This window comes from Callospermophilus lateralis, chromosome 3, assembly GCF_048772815.1.
Source record: "Callospermophilus lateralis isolate mCalLat2 chromosome 3, mCalLat2.hap1, whole genome shotgun sequence".
Classification (NCBI taxonomy): domain Eukaryota; kingdom Metazoa; phylum Chordata; class Mammalia; order Rodentia; family Sciuridae; genus Callospermophilus; species Callospermophilus lateralis.
The window spans coordinates 29,798,603-29,817,509 of record NC_135307.1 but is presented as its reverse complement, the minus strand read 5'-3'; the positions used below and the strand labels follow the sequence as shown (position 1 = coordinate 29,817,509).

General features: G+C 39.2%; 1 protein-coding gene across 6 annotated transcripts in view; it reads left to right on the top strand.

The window, feature by feature from the left end:
* The window catches only part of Ptgr2 (prostaglandin reductase 2), a 44,268-nt gene that overhangs the window by 4,069 nt on the left and 21,292 nt on the right, over positions 1-18,907 (top strand). For 3 of the 6 annotated variants that reach the window (XR_013090737.2, XM_076849892.2, XM_076849887.2), the window contains exons 1-3: positions 553-816; positions 966-1,041; positions 3,046-3,164. Coding sequence is in view for 5 of the 6 variants with exons in the window: in XM_076849892.2 (XP_076706007.1) it covers positions 691-816; positions 966-1,041; positions 3,046-3,164 (321 nt within the window). In the remaining variant the exon portion in view is untranslated. Of the gene's footprint in view, positions 1-552; positions 817-965; positions 1,042-3,045; positions 3,165-18,907 lie in introns of those variants that run through there. The other 3 variants (XM_076849890.2, XM_076849889.2, XM_076849891.2) reach the window with 1 other exon arrangement.

The following is an 18,907-nucleotide window of genomic DNA, read 5'->3' as shown; positions in this document are numbered from 1 at the left end:
AAATCCAGCTTTAATGTGTTTGCTTTTTGTCAGCAAAACTATTGAAGATTTCCGTTTTGATAAGTGAATAAAAGAAAGAGCCTTTAAAATTTTGATTATATCTCAGTTAATCAGTGTTTTATTTTGCCTCTAGATTAACTAGGTACCTCTGGAGGAGGAATATATCATATTTTTATTTTTTATATATTTATTTTTTAGTTGTAATTGAACACGATATCTCTATTTTATTTATTTATATGGTGCTGAGGATTGAACCCAGCATGTGCGAGGTTGTGCTCTACCGCTGAGCTACCACCCCAGCCCCTCATATTTTTCTTTAAATCAAGCCATATTAGGATGCTTAATCATGGTGGTATGAAGATGAAATGTGCTTGAATTATCTAAGGCCACAATCATTTTGCCTCCTTCAGTCTTCAGTGAAATTGTTTCTATTAACTAAGAATTCTAACTGAATTTAGTATTTCTTCATATATTTGCTTTAGGAGGCAAACTCTGATAGAAAAGTATTATGTCTTTTAATTGCAAATGTTTTATTTTTTTCTTGTCATTCAGAAGCACAAATGGATTTCTCTTTAATTTTTAAGTTGTTGAATGCTGTTGGCTTTTTGCCACAGTGACCAAAACACCTGATATAAGCAACTCAAAGGAGGAAAGATTTATTTTGGCTCATGGTTTCAGAGGTTTTAGTCCATGATAAGCTGGCTCCATTGCTTCAGACCTGAGGCAAGACAGTATCATGGTGGAAGGTCAATGAAAGAGAAAAACTGCTCAGCTCTTGGCAGCCGGAAAGCAGAGAGAGAGAGAGTACCTGATAAGGTCAGAGCCCTGTGATCCAATCATCTCCTAACAACTCCACCTCTGAACACTGCTGCATTGGGGACCAAGCCTTTGGGGGACATTCCATATCCAAAGCATAGCAAATACTTTAGATCTTTCTTGTGATTTAAGCATTTTTCTATTTATAGGAATTTTACAGAAATCTTGTGAGACGACTGCACAGAGTGATGATTGTACAGCAAGTGGTATTAAATTCCCGACCTGGTAGGTATTTGTCTATAATGAATGAACAACTGCGTTTTTTGATAATTGCTGATGTATATGAAGGAATAAAAACTAATATGATATTAATTTGGTGAACTAAGGTAGTAAAATATTAAGATAATATAACAGAAGAAACTCTTTAAACAATGTAGTACTTTTTCAAATAATAACTTATCAAGACCATTATTGATGAGATAAGGTATTTTTTGTATCATAACATTTAAAAGCCACATATTACAAATAAGTGTGTTTTCTTGGTGGGAGAGGGTTCCAAGGATTGTACCCAGGGGCACTTAACCACTGAACCACATCCCTAGCCCTTTTTATATTTTATTTTGAGACAGGTCCTCGATGAATTGCTTAGGGCCTCGCTAAATTGCTAAGGCTGGCCTTGAATTTGTGATCCTCCTGCATCTTCCAGATTGCCGGGATTACAGGCATATGCCACCAGGCCTGGAGGTATCATTGATTCTTTTTTTTTTTTTTTAGAGAAAGAGAGAATTTTTTCATATTTATTTTTTAGTTATTGGTGGAAACAACATCTTTGTTTGTATGTGGTGCCAAGGATCTAACCCGGGCTGCACGCATGCCAGGCAAGCGCACTACCGCTTGAGCCACATCCCCAGCCCCAAGTATCATTGATTCTTAAAATTTGATTTTCTGTTTTTTGTTAAATGTTTTATGTTAAATAACTGACTTATGTTAGAGTTGACATCTAACTAAATCATAGAAACTTAGGTATGTAAGTAACCTGAAAAGTTTGGGCCCACTGTTATCTTCATTTTACTGTTTACTGTGACCTGAGGAAGTCATGTAACTTTTCTGACTTCAGTTTTAGAAAAGTGGGCAGTTAGAATAAGATCCTTACATTCTAAAACCCAGTACTGGGGAGACTGGCTAGGAAAATCACAAGTTCAAGTCCACCTAGGCAAATTGGTAAGACCCTATCTCAACAGGGCTGAGGCTATAGCTCAGTGGTAGATCACACATAGATTCGATCCCCAGTACTAGTGGGGAAAAAAGATCTTTACATTTTATTCCCACCTTAGAAATTTGATGATTCTTGAATAGGCAGATTACTTAAGTTAAAGTTATCAAATCTGAGTAAACTTTTAGTGATGACATTTTCTGCTTACAGACTTTTTTCATGCCTCAACATTTTTAATTTGTTGACTTTTAAAACTTTTTTTAAATTTTATTTTTTTAGTTGTAGTTGGACACAATACCTTTATTCCATTCATTTATTTTTATGTGGTGCTGATGATCGAACCCAGGGCCCACACGCATGCTAGGTGAGTGCTCTACCCCTGAGCCACAATCCCAGCCCGAAACTTTTTTTAAAAAATATTTTTTAGTTTTAGTTGGATAGTTAGAATTTATCTATCTATATATATTTTTTTAGAAAGATTCTGTTTGCTTCTTAAAATGAGGAAGCAAAACTCACCTAACTTTTTACTTTGGTGGAAGTATTTCTGCTAGTTTGTAAATTTTAATTTTTGTAATTAAAAAGACAGCTGAAGGCGATTTTATGTTTTTTGAAATCCTAAAATTAAAACAGGTGAGATGATTTACCTGTAATCATTAGAGGGCTGGAGTTATGACTCAGTGGTAGAGTGCTTGCCTTGCATGTGTGAGGCACTGGGTTTGATCCTCAGCACCACATAAAAATAAAATAAATGAAATAAAGGTATTGTGACCAATTACAACTAAAAATAAATATTAAAAAAAAAAGAAAGATGTTCATCTACAACTAAAAAAATTTTTAAAAAATTAGAAGCTGACAGCAATCTTTGAAAAGAACTTCTTGGAGAACATCAAGACTGATGAAAGCTGTTTGAGACTACGCTGAGTCATTGTTATAATTTCAGAGAAGTTACAAGACAATATAGATTTATTCATGCCTGTTTTAAAAGGGAGTGCCCTGAATCCCAGATGATCTTTTAAAAAATAGTAACTGTATATAGGGAAGTGACTCTTTGACTAAATTTTTGCCTGATATTTTAGGAAAAAATGGTAATCCAGTGGCAGAGAATTTCCGATTGGAAGAAGTCAGTATACCAGATACTATTAATGAAGGACAAGTACAAGTTAAAACTCTTTATCTTTCTGTGGATCCTTACATGGTAAGAACCAAGAGGTGTGATTTGGTGAAAAATAATTTTATTTTCATATTGTTGCATTAGAATTTTATTGTTCTATCCTTATGACTAATAAATACTTGGGCAGTTGTATCTTGACACTTATGCATTATAGATTACCTTATTCATTGCATTTATTAAGGAATATTTTGAAGGAATATATTCATAATAGCAGTATATGTGGTTAGTGAGTTTCTTCCAAATGTCTATATCACTCCTAGTAGTAAGTAAAGCTTGAATAATAAAGTAGGGTTGGAAGTTCCCTCAGAGGATCTGGTTTATAAGGCAGACTGTATGTGAGACCTTGATTCTAGTTGATCTCTTTTTGAAAGGGGTATACTCATTCATGCTACTAGAAGAATTAGGGAGAATTCTTGAAAAGATTGCTGAGGGAGGCAATTAAGAAAACCATCAGGCACAAGGTCTTAAGCTTTAAGTGCTGGCTTCTTTCTTTGTTTGTCTCATAATCTTTACTCCTAACTTCATCTCATGGCCATGACATGTATATCTCCATCAGTTTATCTCCTACTATCAAGTCTCAGTGCTTAGAATCAGATTGCTGAAATTGGGAAATTGGCCAATTTATCTGTTATATGATCTATTTATAGGTTAATGACCCACTGTACTAGTTTCCTATTGCTACTATAGCACGTTACTATAAACTTAGTAGCTCTAAATAACACAAATACATTATCTTATAGTTATGGAGATTTGAGATTCAAAATGGGCCCCACGGGGCTAAAATCAAGGTTTTGGCAGGGCTGCATTTGTTCTAAAGGTGCCGCAGCCCGGCTGCAGCAAAATAATGTGGGGGAGGGGTGTGACGAGCAACTTGTGTACATTGATACAGCAGGAGTGGGAGCCGTTTATTGTAGGACAGGAGGGGTATATATACATTTCACACAGCTTATCTTAATTAACATAAACTAGATACAGCAGTCAACCAATAAGGAATCTCCACACTTAATGGCTCACTGGCGTTACTTCATAAACCACTCCCTCTGGCAAAATGCCAGGCGCCATCCTGACTTGTTTACAGACTCTAACATTTCCCCCTTTTGTTTAATTTAAATAACGACCATAGTAGTTTTTACACAAACACCATAAATAATCTGCTACAAGCAGAAGGGGAGGATACAAAATGCCATAATACCAAGCCAATTGATGGCTCCATGCAAGAAGCCCTTGGAAAAATTATACCAGCAATGACACCATTAGCAAAGATACCAAGTTACAATTTGTTGTAGATTACAGTTTGTTGTCTCGGTCCAGGTAAAGCAGTGTCTCAACAGATTAACTCACAGTCCAGGTAAATCACAGTCCAGGTAAGTTCTGCAGGCAGCTAGCTTAAATCACAGTCCAGGTAAGTTCTGCAGGCAGCTAGCTTGATCCGAAGTCTCGTCTGGTTCTCAGCAACACTGGAAATTCTTCCACTTCGTCTTCACTGGCACTGGGAGGAAGGCAGGAACTCTGGATGGCTAAAGAAAATCCTGTAGCATTCCACTAAGAAAACAACCTTCTGAACAATTTAGTACATTATATCAAGGTTTTTTACATTTGAAATAAGCCTTTATAGTGCTCATTACTCATTAGTTTCCAGGTGGAGGAGAACCATTGTAGTTACTGGCCTTGGAAATGATCAAACTTCAGGGACACAGGCTGTCTTCCGCCTGCAGCATCCTGGACAGCCCCAGATGGCCCCGGGAGAATCCGGGGAGTGTTCCGGACTCATACTGCCACTGGGCACAGGGAGCAAGAGTCTTCGAGACTGTCTCCGGGTCAGGTCCGGATTTGGGCTCTCGCAGTGGTGTCCCGCTCCCCAGGCGGAGAGCAGGGAAGAGCCAGCTGCCGCTACTTGGAAAGTCCTTGCTGCCCCATGACCGGCTGGCGCACGTGGCAGCCACTGCGCCGATTCACGCACCCTCTGGTAACGAAAAGTATTCAGTAATAGCCTTTTGCTGCAACTTTTTTCCTGATAATCCTTCCTCCTCTGAACTTTCTTCTTTCTGACTAGAGTTCCTGGGCTTCCATCAACACATGCCCTAACTGCTCTTGGTTCCACTGGGGTGCCACCTTCCCTTAGTAATTTACTTCTCACCCCTTCCATATTTTCATCACAAAGACAATACAACATTTCAAGACAAAACAAGACACAAACATACTGTATCAATCTTTTCCATTTTCTCAAAATGGCCATTTTTCCTCTCGCCCTATCTGCCTAGGGACGAGCAGATTTGCTCCCGTCCTATCTATGGACGGGCAGCTTTTTCTCATCAACTTACCCCTGAGTGTCCCAGGGCTCCCGATACGGGCCACCATCTGCCGCAGCCCAGCTGCAGCAAAATAACCGGGGGGTGACGAGCAACTTGTGTACATTGATAGAACAAGAGGGGTATATATACATTCCACACAGCTTATCTTAATTAACATAAACTAGATACAGCAGTCAACCAATAAGGAATCTCCACACTTAATGACTCACTGGCGTTACTTCACAAACTACTCCCTCTGGCAAAATGCCAGGCGCCATCCTGACTTGTTTACAGATTCTAACACTAAAGGCTCTAGATTTTTTTTTTTTTTTTTTCCTATTGTGGCCTCTAGAGGCTGCCCATGTTCCTTGTATGGGCCTTGTATTATACTGATTTACCTTTGCATCAGTGGTCACCTCTCTTACTTTTCTCTCTCTTATCAGGACCCTTGTGATTTCATTGAGTGCACTGGGATAATCCAGGATAATTTTGCCCATCTCAAGTCTCTTTTGCCATATTGACACGTTCCAGAGGTTAGGACATGAACATCTTTGGGGGTCATTATTCTTCCTACCAGCAAGCTATGGGTTGGCTATCCAGGAGTCACATGTCCCTGCTAAATCCATTTATCTTTGGTTGTAGGGAGAGTTAGGCAACGGCTGCCCCTTGGTGGCAGAGCAGTGGCCATGAGAAAGTACAGAGAAGCTCTCACCAAATTACAAGATTCATAACAGAATTGCCTATCTCTGAACAATGGAAAGAGTTCATTTTACATAGAGATTAGGTTCTATAGCAGGATTATGAGTCAAAACCTGTAGTCAGTCAAAATACTCTTAGAAAATCCTTTAAATTGGTATTAAATTACTAGGATCTAGCTCATTGGAAACTCAAAAATTTAGAATCATTCTATCTATCCAAATAATATGATTTTCTGAAGCTTTCCTTCCCTAAACTTCAGTTGCCCTTTGTATTAGATTGTTCCTGTTCCTCACCTTTTATTTTGTTTATTCATTTATCAGTTGAGGAACATATGGATAGTTTCCACAGTTTGGCTATTATGAATAATTTTGGGGTGAACATTTGTGTACAAGTTTTTGTGTGGATCATGTTTTATTTCTCTTTCATATATACCTAGGATAAGAATTGCTAAGTCACATAATGACTGTGTTTAACCTTTTTTCCCCATCAGTACTGGTCATCAGACCCAGGAGCACTCTACCATTGAGGTACATTCCCAGCCCTATTGTTTGAGACAGGGTCTTGGAAGTTGCAGAGGCTGGCCTACGGTTTAAGCTCTTCCTGCCTCAGCTTCCTGAGTTGCTGGAATAACAGGTGTGCACTACCATGCCCAGTTTTTATTTTTTATATGGAGATGGGGTATTGCTAAGTTGCCTAGGCTGACCTTGAACTTCCTGAGGTTGGTCTCAAACTTGTTATGCTCTGTATCAGTCTCCTGAGTTGCTGGAATTAGAGGCATTTGCCATTGTGCCTGGCTTCGTTTAACCTTTTCAGGAAGTACCAGATTCTTTTCCAAGATGATTACAACATTTTACAGTTCTACAAGAAGTAAATAAGGGATCTAGTTTCTCTACACCTTCACTAATACATATATATATATATATATATATATTTTTTTTTTTTTTTATTGTAGCCATTCTAATTAGTTTGAAGTGGTATCTCATTGTGGTTTCATTCTTCATTTTCTTGATGGCTAATTTTTAGCATGTTGTCGTGTGCTTAGTGGCCATTTGTATATTTTTTGAAGAAGTATGTATTCAGATCTCTTACATATTTTAAAATTAGATTATCCGTCTTTTATTATTGAGTTACAAGAGTTCTTTTTATATTCCAGAAATAAGCCCGTTACCCAATATGTGATCTGTAAAATATTTTCTCTCATTCTGTGGATTGTCTTTCCTTTCCCCACTTTTCTTATGGTACTGGAATTTAAATTTAGGACCATGCACATGCTAGGCAAGACTTCTACAACTCAATGTTCCTTAGCCTTTTTTTACTTATTTTATTTTGAGACAGGGTCTTGATAAATTGCTCAAACTTATTATCTTCCTGCTTCAGCCTTGTGAGTAGCTGGGGTTACAGGCGTGTGCTACCATGCTGGCTTATCTTTTCACTTTTAATGGTATTCATTAAAGTATAGAAATTTTTGTTTTTGATAAAGACTGGTTTACTTGTGCTTTTTTTTTCTTTATCACATACTTTCAGACTCATCTGAGAAGGCTTTGTCTCACTGAGGGTTAAAAAGAAAGATTTAGCTTTAATTATTTTTCTAGGATTTTATAGTTCTCACATTTTAATAAATGACCCATTTTGAGTTAATCTTTGTATATGGTATAAGGAAGGGATTTGTGTTAGTTAAGGTTTTTCATAGAGTCAACAGAGGAGAGATACAGATGTAGATGTACAGATTTATGAGAAAGGATTGGCTCACATGATTTGGGGGAATAAAAAGTTCCATAATAGGCATTCTGCAAGCTGAAGACCCAGAAAAGTCTATAGTATGGCTCAGTCCTAGAGTCCCAGGGATGCAAATCCCAGTCTTCATATACCAAAAATATCATGGATTCCTAAAGTCTAAGGACAGAAGAAGTAGGGCATCTTGCTCCAGAAGAGTAAGAGCAAGAATTCACCCTTCTCCCTTTTTGTTCTGTCAGCTCCGCCATCACTGTCCAAGCTCCTCACTCAACCAAGGGCAGATCTTACCTCCTCAGTTCATCAACTCACATCAGTCTCCTCTGAAAACACACTGTAGCTGGGCATGGTGGTGCACTCCTGTAATCCTAGTGGCTGAGAGGCTGAGTCAGGAGGATTACAAGTTCAGAGCCAGCCTCAGCAACTAGGCGAGGTGCTAAGCAACTCAGTGAGACTCTGTCTGTAAATAAAATACAAAATAGGACTGGGGATGTGGCTCAGTGGCTGAGTGCTCTGGGTTCAATCCCTGGTACAAAAAAAAAAAAAAAAAAGAAAGAAAGAAAAAGAAAAGGGAAAAAAAATCACTCACCAAAACACCCAGAAACAGTGTTTCAGGGGCCATGTAAGCATCTTTCTTTCAGTCAAAACCTAAAATTGATCATCACAGTTTTTGTGCTTTTACATGTGGATACACAGTTGAATGAGTACTATGTGTTGAAAAGATTATCCTTTCCTCGTTGAATTTTCTTGGTACTTTTTTGAAAATTAATTGACCATAAGCATGAGGATTTATTTCTGGTCTCAAAACTATTCCATCAATCTGTTTATCTTTATGCTATATTTCACTGCCTTGAAGACTATAGCTTTGTAGTAAATTTTGAGATTAGGAAGTGTGAGTCTTCCAACTCTATTCTTCTTCAAGATTGTTTTAGCTATTTTAGAATTTGAATTTCCTTGTTAATTTTAGGACCAGATTGTCAATTTTTGCACAGAAATAAGTTTTTTTTTTTTTTTTTTTAATACTGGGAATTGAATTGTCCTGGAACTTGTGATCCTCCTATGTCATCTTCCTGAGTTGTTGGGATTATAGGCATAGGCCACTTTGCCCAGCCCAAGCTGGGATTTTGATAAGGATTACTTTGAATCTTAAATCAATTTTAGGAATACTACAATCTATGATGGTTAATTTTATATGTCAGCTTGACTTGGCCAAGGGATACCTAGATAAACATTATTTCTAAATAATAGAAACATTATTTCTGAGTGTTTCTGTGTTATATAGTTTGGATCTGGAATGTCTCCAAAGGTTTGTATGTTAAAGACTTTGTCCCCATTCTCCCACTCCCCACCCCTCAGCTATAGGAAGGTGGTGAAAATTTCAGGAGGTGGGGTCTAGTTGGAAGAGGTGTGTCACTGAGGGTTGGGAGTGTGATGTTGATGGATCTTTATTTTATTCATTTATTTATATACGGTGCTGAGAATCAAACCCAGGGCCTCATACATGCTAGGAAAAAGCTCTACCACTGAGCTACATTCCCAGCCTGGGATATGCCTTTGAAGGTATATTTTGTCCCTGGCTTCTGGCTGTCTTTTTCTTCTTCCTGACTGCCCAGCAATGAGCAGTTTTGCCCTGCCACACACTCCCTGCCATGATATTGTGCCTGATCACAAGCCCACAGCAATGGGGCCAAGTGACCATGGAGTGACACCTCTGAAACTGTGAGCCAAAATAAATCTTTACTCCTTTAAGTCTGTCATCCACGTCCCGTTCAGTCCAGTCCTTTCGTGTGTGTCGTAAGTCCCATAACCCACCCCCACTACACACACACACGCACACACACACACACACACACCACCCTACTAAGTTTGCTGTAAGGGTATTTCTGGAAACATTAGCATTTGAGTCAATGGACTCAATAAAGCAGATGTTCCTCTCAAATGTGAGTGGGTATCATCCAATTGATTGGGGACCTAAGTAGAAAAAAAGTTAGAGGAAAGTTAAATTATGTTTGTCTTACTGCTCAAATCAGGACATCCATCTTTTCCTGCCCTTAGAGTTCTTGGTTTTGGGTCTTCTGACCCAGACTGGGTCATCCCTATTTTGTATTTGATTTATTTTTATGTGGTGCTGAGAATCGAACCCAGTGCCTCACGCATGCTAGGTGAGTGCGCTACCACTTGAGCCACATCCCCAGCCCCTTGTATTTGATTGAGATACAGGTCTCACTGAGTTGCTTAGTGCCTCGATAAATTGCTAAGGCTGGCTTCGAACTTTCCATCCTACTGGGTGCACCTCTTCATGAGTGCAGAACTAATAACCACAACTAGAAGATAAAAGAGCCGGGAGAAGTTTATTACTTGCAGCAAGTAAGAATGTTGAAGATAACTCTCAAAGTAGTGTTATTCCTGAACAAAGAAAGCAAGAGACTTTTATTGGGGAAAATTTTATATATTCATATCATAAAGACTCATCATCATATGCAGAGGTGAGCACATTTCTGGGCATACTCAGTTTGAAGTCATATATCATGTGTTTTAAAAAAATATCAGACACAAATGCCTCTGGGCAGAGAATTTTGTATTTTAGTAAGTAAAGTTTATTTCTAGGTTGCCTTAAAATGATGAGTCAGAGTGACTTGGCAATTTTTGCTGGTTTCTTGAAAATTTCTGCAAAGGACTTTAGCTGGAACAAACAAAACAACTTTATCATTTAAAGAGTCAGAAGCTTAAGAGCTTGGAGCATAGGAGCTTGCTCCTAAAAGTGCCTGCCTGGTAGCTAATAGTTTGGGTATCAGAGTAATAGTGGCGTCATAGAACTGGTGTTGTGAGTAAGCTGTGCCAACATTGGCTGGACGCATTTGTGTCTTTCTACAATGTCATAATTTATTGGATCATAATAAATTTACAAGCTGTGTCACTTTCATTTCATTGGCTTTTATTCATCAAACCAATGGTTCACTTGGTATCAGAAGCATGGCAATAATTTTTTTTTACTACAGTCTAATCTTTTTTCTTTTTTTTAAAGATTTAAATAATTTTTTTTAGTTGTTGATAGACTTTTATTTTATTTATTTATATGAAGTGCTGAGACATGCCAGGCAAGTGTGCTACTGCTGATCCGCAGCCCTAATCTTAATTACTAATATCTATAACACTTAACTCACACATCACACTTTACACAATAATATGTAGGTTATAGGGCAGCTAAGAAAAGGTTAACAGAGGCCACAGGTTTTAAAGAGACAGAACTGAAAGCAAAGGCAGAGAGCTGATACAGATGGACAAAAAGTTACTACAGGTGGTCAGATAAGCTTTACCTACCCAGCCAAAGCAGTGGCCCACGCCATTCTTAGGAGGCTGAGACCAGGTGAATCTCAAGTTAAAGGCCATCCTCCACAACTTAGACCCTGTCTCAAAATATATTAAAGCAAAAGCAGAGGACTTGGGATATAACTCAATAGTAGAGCTCATGGGTTCAATCAATGGGTATGGCAGGAAAAAAAAAAAAAAGATTTATAAACCCAGCAAAGAATCTGTTGGAGACATAGAATCTGCTCAAGGTACAGAGCTATTCAGTGTGCCAAGCTATTCAAGGCAAGGTGAGGGTTAGTTCAGGGTGCAGAACTTGTCTAGAATATCCAGAACATCTGAATGGCAGGCAGTTTCAAAGTGGGCCATGTCAAGCAGGGATGGAGCTGAACTGAAGCTCTGGGGACAGAGTTGAGAGTTTATTACCTGTTGACCTCCTGATGTGACGTCTTCATTGGATGGTCTGTTACAGTGACTGATGGGTCAGTTTGTGCCACCATAGCAGAGTCTTAGGTGCCCTTCCTATTATGTTTCAAGTGAGGAGTTACATCATCTGTGTTTTGATGTGTTTGATAAATTTCCCTACTTTGGGTTTGATACACCCATGCATCCAGGTGCTTCTGATTTAATTTAATATTTACAGGTGGTTGTTTTTTTTATCAGTACAATTAATTTATCAGTCTGTGCCTTATAATTGTGCTCTGCAGCTGGGGGTATTACTCTTTTTATAAGTTCTGTATGTCCACTGTCTGGTGATTGATTATGTTTACCCATACAAGTTACCAAGTCATTCTGCCTTAGCACTTGTATCAAAATGGATTAGATCAGGACAACTACTGCTTTATTAAATGGAATAATTTAATAAGGGCTAGATACAGCCTGAAAACTGCTCTTCTTTCTCTCTCTCTCTCTCTCTCTCTCTCTCTCTCTCTCTCTCTCTCTCTTTTTGGTAGTGGGGATTGAACCTGGAGGTGCTTGACCAGTGAGCTACATTCCTGACCCTTTTTATTTTTAAAAATATTTTTTAGGTGTAGATAGGCACAATACCTTTGTTTTATTTTTAAGTGGTGCTGAGGATTGAACCTAGTACCTCACATGTGCTAGGTGAGTACTGTAACACTGAGCCACAACCCCAGCCCCCATCTTTATTTTTTGAATAGGGTCTCCTTGAGTTGCTTAGGGCCTTGCTAAGTTGCTGAGGCTGGCTTTGAATTTTTGATCCTCCTGCCTCATCCTCAGTCACTGGGATTATGGGCAAGTGTCACTGTGCCCAGCTGAAAACTGCTCTTCTCTGCAACATGGAATAACTTAGTAGGGCACAGCCTGCTCTCCAAAGTGGGGAAGTTATTCCTCCTCTTATATTTTTGATAGTTTGTGAAGAATTGGTATTCACTTTGTGTGTGTGTGTGTGTGTGTGTGTGTGTGTTGCTGGGGATTGAACCCAAGGCCTTTTGCATGGTAGGCAAGCACTCTACCAACTGAGCTATGTCCCCACCCTTGGTATTCACTTTTGAAAGAGTAGTAGAGAGGCAGGTGTAGTGGTGCATACCTGTAATCTCAGCTACTTGGAGGACTGAGGCAGGAGGATCACAGGTGAGGCCAACCTGAACAACTTAGTGAGACCTCATCTCAAAATAAAATAATAGCCAAGAGCGGTGTCCTATGCCTATAATCCCAGTGGCTAGGGAAGCTGAGGCAGGAGGATGGAAAATTCAAAGCCAGCCTCAGCAATTTAGTGAGACCCAAAGCAATTTAGTGAAATCCTGTCTCAAAAAACCAAAAAAAATTAAAAGGAGAAGGGATATGTTTCAGTGGTTAAGCACCTTGGATTCAATTTGTGGTAAAATAAATACATCAATCAATCAATCAATTAATGAAAAATATAGAATAGCATAGTCTGTAAATGTAGCTCATTGGTAGAGTACTTGCCTAGCATGCGCAAGGGCCTGGGTTCAATCCCTAGTTTCAATTTAAGACTTTCTATTACTTCTTGAGTTAACTTTAGTAGTTTGTATCTTTCTAGGATTTTGCCCACTTAATACAAATTGTATAAATTTCCCTTACTTTCCTTTTTGTTTTGTAATGTCAGTAATTATGTCCATCTTTCATTTCTGATTTTAGTAATTTACATCTTTTTTCCTTGGTGAGTTTAGATAAAATTTTGTCAAATATTTGTTAATCTTTTCAGGAGACCAACTTTTTAATAAGGCTGATCTTAAACTCCTGAGCTCAAGAAATTCTCCTGCCTTAGCTTCCAAGTAGCTGGGACTGCAGGCATATGCCATTGCACCCAGTTCCTCAAAGGATCAACTTTTGATTATATTGATTTTCTCTTGTCTATTTCCTTCATTTCTGCCATTCCTTATATTGAAAGCTTCCTGTAAGTATATATTTAAATAAAAACAAAAAATTAAAAGAGGGCTGAGTATGTGGTTCAGTGGTAGAGCACAATACCCAGCATATCATATGTTGGGCTCTGGATTTGATCCCCAACACCAAAAAGCAAGTTAAAATGATGGTTTATTTGATAAATTGTGTTGAATCAGTTTAATAGCAGACTTTTAGGAAATAATTAGATTATATATGTTACCAATTGGCTAAGGGTTCTTTTGCTCAATTCAGATAGAAATTATGAATCTGAGTGGGAGTGCCAGTAGCTCTCAGCTCTTGGTGTATCTATATGCTGTGGGTGCCAGTAGTTCCCAACAGCTGGTGTCAACAAGTCTCCCATTTGCTTTTAGGTGGCTCCTCAGCAGCTGGGACTAGCAGCAGTTTTTCTGGCAGCTGAACCTCTTCTGTAGTTCTCAGCTGCCGCAGTCTGTCTGGGCACAAAATAACCGAGCTGCCACACAGCCTTGTAGGTTCAAACAGCAACCTTTATTCCCAAACTCTCACCGGCACTCTACACACACTTCCCGGGAACACACTTCCTCCACCGGGCTCCATGCACCAATTCTCCCAGAACCCTGCAAGAACTCAATGGGAACTCCAAAGTAGCGGGCAGCCAATGCAGCAGGATCTACCCTAATCCCAGCAGGATCCACCCTAATCCCGGAGCCGCCCTAATCCCAGCAGGGTCACCTTTCAACCATTCCCTCTGGCAAAAATGCCAGGTGTCATTTTGACTAAACTGTGGCTCTCAACACTGAGCTTTCTACTACTCTTCACTGCTGCCTGGCTGCTAGGTGTTCTCAGGGCTGGCAGCCCTTGGTGTTACCAGCTCTTGGTTTAATCATTTTAGTCCACTCTGAGATAAAAATCACCAGGAAAAAAAAAACAAAAAAACATCAGAAGGCAATAGAACCATCTGGACAAGGCTTTACATGGGGCCTTTGTTGCAGCACAGGGGGGAAGTGTACAGGATGAAGTCCCATACTGGCCAGATGAGACTGAGAAGAGTACTTGCATAGGGCCAGGCATGGTATTACATGCTTGTGATCCCATCTATTCTGGAGGCTGAGGCAATATGGCAAATTTGAGGCCATGCTGAGCAATCTAGTGAGACTCTGTCACAAAATAAAATTTTAAAAAGGCCTGGGGATAGCTGGACCTGGTGGCGCATGCCTATAATCTCAGCAGCTTGGAAGGCTGAGGCAGGAGAATCATAAGTTCAAAACCATGCTCAGCAAAAATGAGGTGCTAAGCAACTCAGTGAGATCCTGTCTCTAAAAAAAATACAAAATTGGGCTGGGGATGTGGCTCAGAGGTCGAGTGCCCGTGAGTTCAATTCCCAGTACTCCCCCAAAAAAAGGTCTGGGGATAAAACTCCAAGGCATAGTGCTCCTGGTCTCAATTACCAGTACCATTTAAAAAAGAAGAGAGATGGTTGAATGCACAAGCATGTGCTGGTCTAAGCATGCGAAATTTCCTGTCTGCTAACCACAGACTTTCTGCTTAGTCATGCCAGTATGCATTGGCATACCGAACCTGCATGCCCTGGCTGTCATGGGTGGGAGAAGTGCTCCTTGCCAAACCAATTGAGAATAGTTGAAGATGGGCAGAGACAAGCAGAACAGCTGCAGGGAGGAGTCATCAGGGTGGCCACAGGTTGTCCTGAAGCTGCCCCAGGAAGTGAAGTCTCTTAGAGCAATTGCCTGGCTTCTGGAGTGATGGTGGCAGAATTGGAGGCTCTCTGAGCAATCATGAGGTATATGAAGCAGTCCTGGTGTTCTCAGCTCACACAGTCCACAGAAGAAGCAGCCACTTTTTTTTTTTTTTTTTTTTTAAGAGAGAGTGGAGAGAGAGAGAGAGAGAGAATTTTTTAATATTTATTTTTTTAGTTTTTTCGGCAGGCACAACATCTTTGTTTGTATGTGGTGCTGAGGATCGAACCCGGGCCGCACGCATGCCAGGCGAGCGCGCTACTGAAGAAGCAGCCACTTGATTGATAGCTCCGGTAGCTTCCCTGGGAGTGGTAGGGCTAAAGTTTGGACTCCTGATGTCTCCAATGGGATCCTAGAAGCAGTGGCAATGTCAACTGTAGTTCAGCTGGGATGGGGATCCGAGGGATGAAAGCAGTGGCCCCCTACGTCTTCCTGACCCAGCGCAGGACTGAGCTATCAGTCTACCTGCTTTACTGCTGTAGCTGTCAGAAAATGGTTGGAGAGCAGTGGTTACGTCAACAGCGGCTTCCTTCCCTAATCTCTCTGAGGCAGCTGGAGCTGACATTATATACTGCAAGCCCTGCAGTCCCAGCTCCTGTCTCTGTTCTAGCTATATGCCATTTTTGTGCATTTCAGGGTGGCAGCAGCTGCAGCCCAAGAGCCCAACATGTGGGCGGAGCTACCAGCTGTCAGTTAAGGTGCTCAGTGTGAATATACCACTCTTGCTGGCCCCAGGATGCTTTACTGTCAAAGGAAAATAGTTTCTTTGGAGGACTTTCAGGCTCTTCTGTCTCACCTCCTTAGTCTAACTCCTACAACAGAATAAATTCTAATAGATAATGAAATTAAAGGTCTCAGTAACTGAGCTGCCACCAAAGTCTCAACAGCTTCTCCCTCTGAGTCCTCTTTTTCCCCAAAGCCTTATTCCCTCTGCCTACTTCCTGATGGCACTGAAGATTATATCCATATAAGAATTCAATAGAAAAACTGCAGGAAGACCCTTACTACTGTCTAAGGGATTGCTGATTATTATGATGAAAGGAAATTAGTTAAGGCCTTTAGGTAAAAAAAATTTGCCTGCAATGGTACAGTAATTGAGCATACAGAATTTGGAGAAGTAATTTAGCTTTAGAGTGACTAGCACAAGAACATATGCCATTTCCTGGTGTAGACTGGCCTAGCTAGGGACAATCAGCTAAAGGTTTATGACTTTTAAGTGCTTGTGGCTTAAGTGAGGATTTCTGTGCAATGAGTAGTTTCCCTTTTGTCCCTTGTCACAAGTGTAAGAACCTCACAGCTTGTGTAATGTAACTCTGTGGAGTCTACTTTTAACTTGGACTGCTGTAACTCCTTCATGCAATAAACTGAAAAGTTATAAAAAAGAAACTAAAAAAAATGTATAAGCCAGGAGTGGTGACACATGCTTATAGTTTGAGAGGCTGAGGTGGAGGATCACTTGAGCCCATGAGTTCAAGACCAGCCTGAGCAACAGAGTGAGACTCCCATCTCAAAAATGGGGTGGATGGGGGGGGATCAGGTATAACTCAATGGTAGAACACTTGCCTATTATGCACAAGGCCCTGGGTTCAATCTCTAGCAATAACAATTTTTTTCTTTTTCTTTTACAAAGAAATATGGTCAATTGAATGAAGTTGGAGAATGAATAACATGGCAGTTATGAATAAGAATGGCAGCAAATAATTGATAAGTGTGACTTTTTTCCCCCCAATGCTAGAGACTCACACTTGCTAGGCAAGTACTCTCCCTCACCTTTTCTTGATTTTATTTTGAGACAGGGTCTTGATACTTTGCCCAGACTCCTCCTGTTCTTCCCTTCCAAGTAGCTGGGATTATAGGTCTGGACCATCACACATGGCTCCGTGTGACTTTTAGGATAGTGTGCTTTTATAAAACACAGTAAAATAGTATTTCCAAAACCAAAAGATAAATAGTAAACTTAGAACAATTTACAACATAAAAGATAAAGTCTGATGTGTAGGAAATTTATATATTTCCTCTTTTGGTTTCTAGAGCATCATTATAGAAGACAAAGGGAATCCTGGCTTACTTCTTTTCAGGCTTTATGTACAATGGAGACCCAATTGACGGTATCCTTTGCTACCAAAACAACCTATAACTTTGGGAAGGCTCATGTTTCCTCTTGAGCCATTTGGGAAGTTCAGGTGCTTTCTAACAGTGACACTAGTCACTTGCGAATATGATCATAATGAAAAGCAATTAGATGATTGTCTTTGCCTGTTTCTGTTAGTATAACGGAACACCACAGATTGGGTGATTTATAAAGAATAGTGTTTAACCCAGTACTGAATTGGGAGGAGGCTTCCATGCTGTTAAACTCATAGACGTTGAAATAATAGGTATAATTGGGAAGATTTGTTTAATGATCTTCTTGAGCTTTTTCTAGTCGGTTGGTGGATTTTGGTTTTGGTTGTTTTCTTTAGTGGGAACAAATGTGGATGAATATGAACCCTTCTGGATTCATCACTTTTGTCCAACACAATTCAGAGCAAAAATTATAAATCAGGTTTGATTGTTGGCAAGTAAGTTGGAATGGATTACAATCTTCTATACAGCAAATATGTTGAAGACCTAAAATACTTTGTCTGTAGAATTGTCTTGAGAATGACTAGATAGACATGACTGTGACATTCCTACCTTTCTATTTTAGAATAAAAGTGGCAGTGAGCTGACACTGGAGTTTCGGGTACTTCCATTAGTTCTGAATGATATGTTTAGTTAAATTTTTGATTTCTTTTTTCTCATAAGAAAATTTAAGATATCTTGATTTACTTTCTAGCTCCTTTTGTAGTCAAAGGTTATTTTTTCTTACAGATCTTACAGTAGCAACTGTCATTAATTTTGTGTTTAAAAGAAGTAATGAGGAATGTATATTTCAATGAAGTAAGGTTAAAAATAAAATTTTTGAATTGTTTATGAAAATAATTCAATTCAAAAAAAATAATTCGATTCTAGGATATTGCTTTTTTTTTCTTTTTGCTATTTCTAAGCATCTTTCGTATATTGCAGTACAAAAAGTTCCAGTAGCTTTCAAAGGAAACATTTTAGCTCTTCCATGATTTGTAAGGTATATCCAAGAAATGTAAAATAGATTGAGGTTATTTTAACTTTACATCATGTCAGAATTTCGTCTAGATAGCCTAGCAACTCAGTAGTTACCACAGATATTAAGCCATTTTGAAGTTTGCCACTTTTTTCCTGAGTGGCCCCTTATAGTTTACAACATTTAGAAGGGAAAGCTAACTTTACAGACCTAACACCAATATTCTAATCTCCTTGTTCCAAATATGATTAATGCCATTAGGCTGTAAGTAATGTTAAGATGGTTTTATCATTTTTATACATTGTGTGCATTTACTTTTTTTATTTGAACTACAGTGAACTCTGACATTTTAACTGAAGTTGAATGGCATTTGTCTTAATTTTGCTCAGTTAATGACCACATTGTATCTAGAAGATGTTTTAGGGACTGGAAATGTAGCTTAGTTGTAGAGCACTTGCATAGCATTCAAAAGGACCCAGATTCAATCCCTGGTACCAAAAATAAAAAGCAGATGCTTTTATATTCCAGTTTAGGAAATGTTTAGTTTGGGGA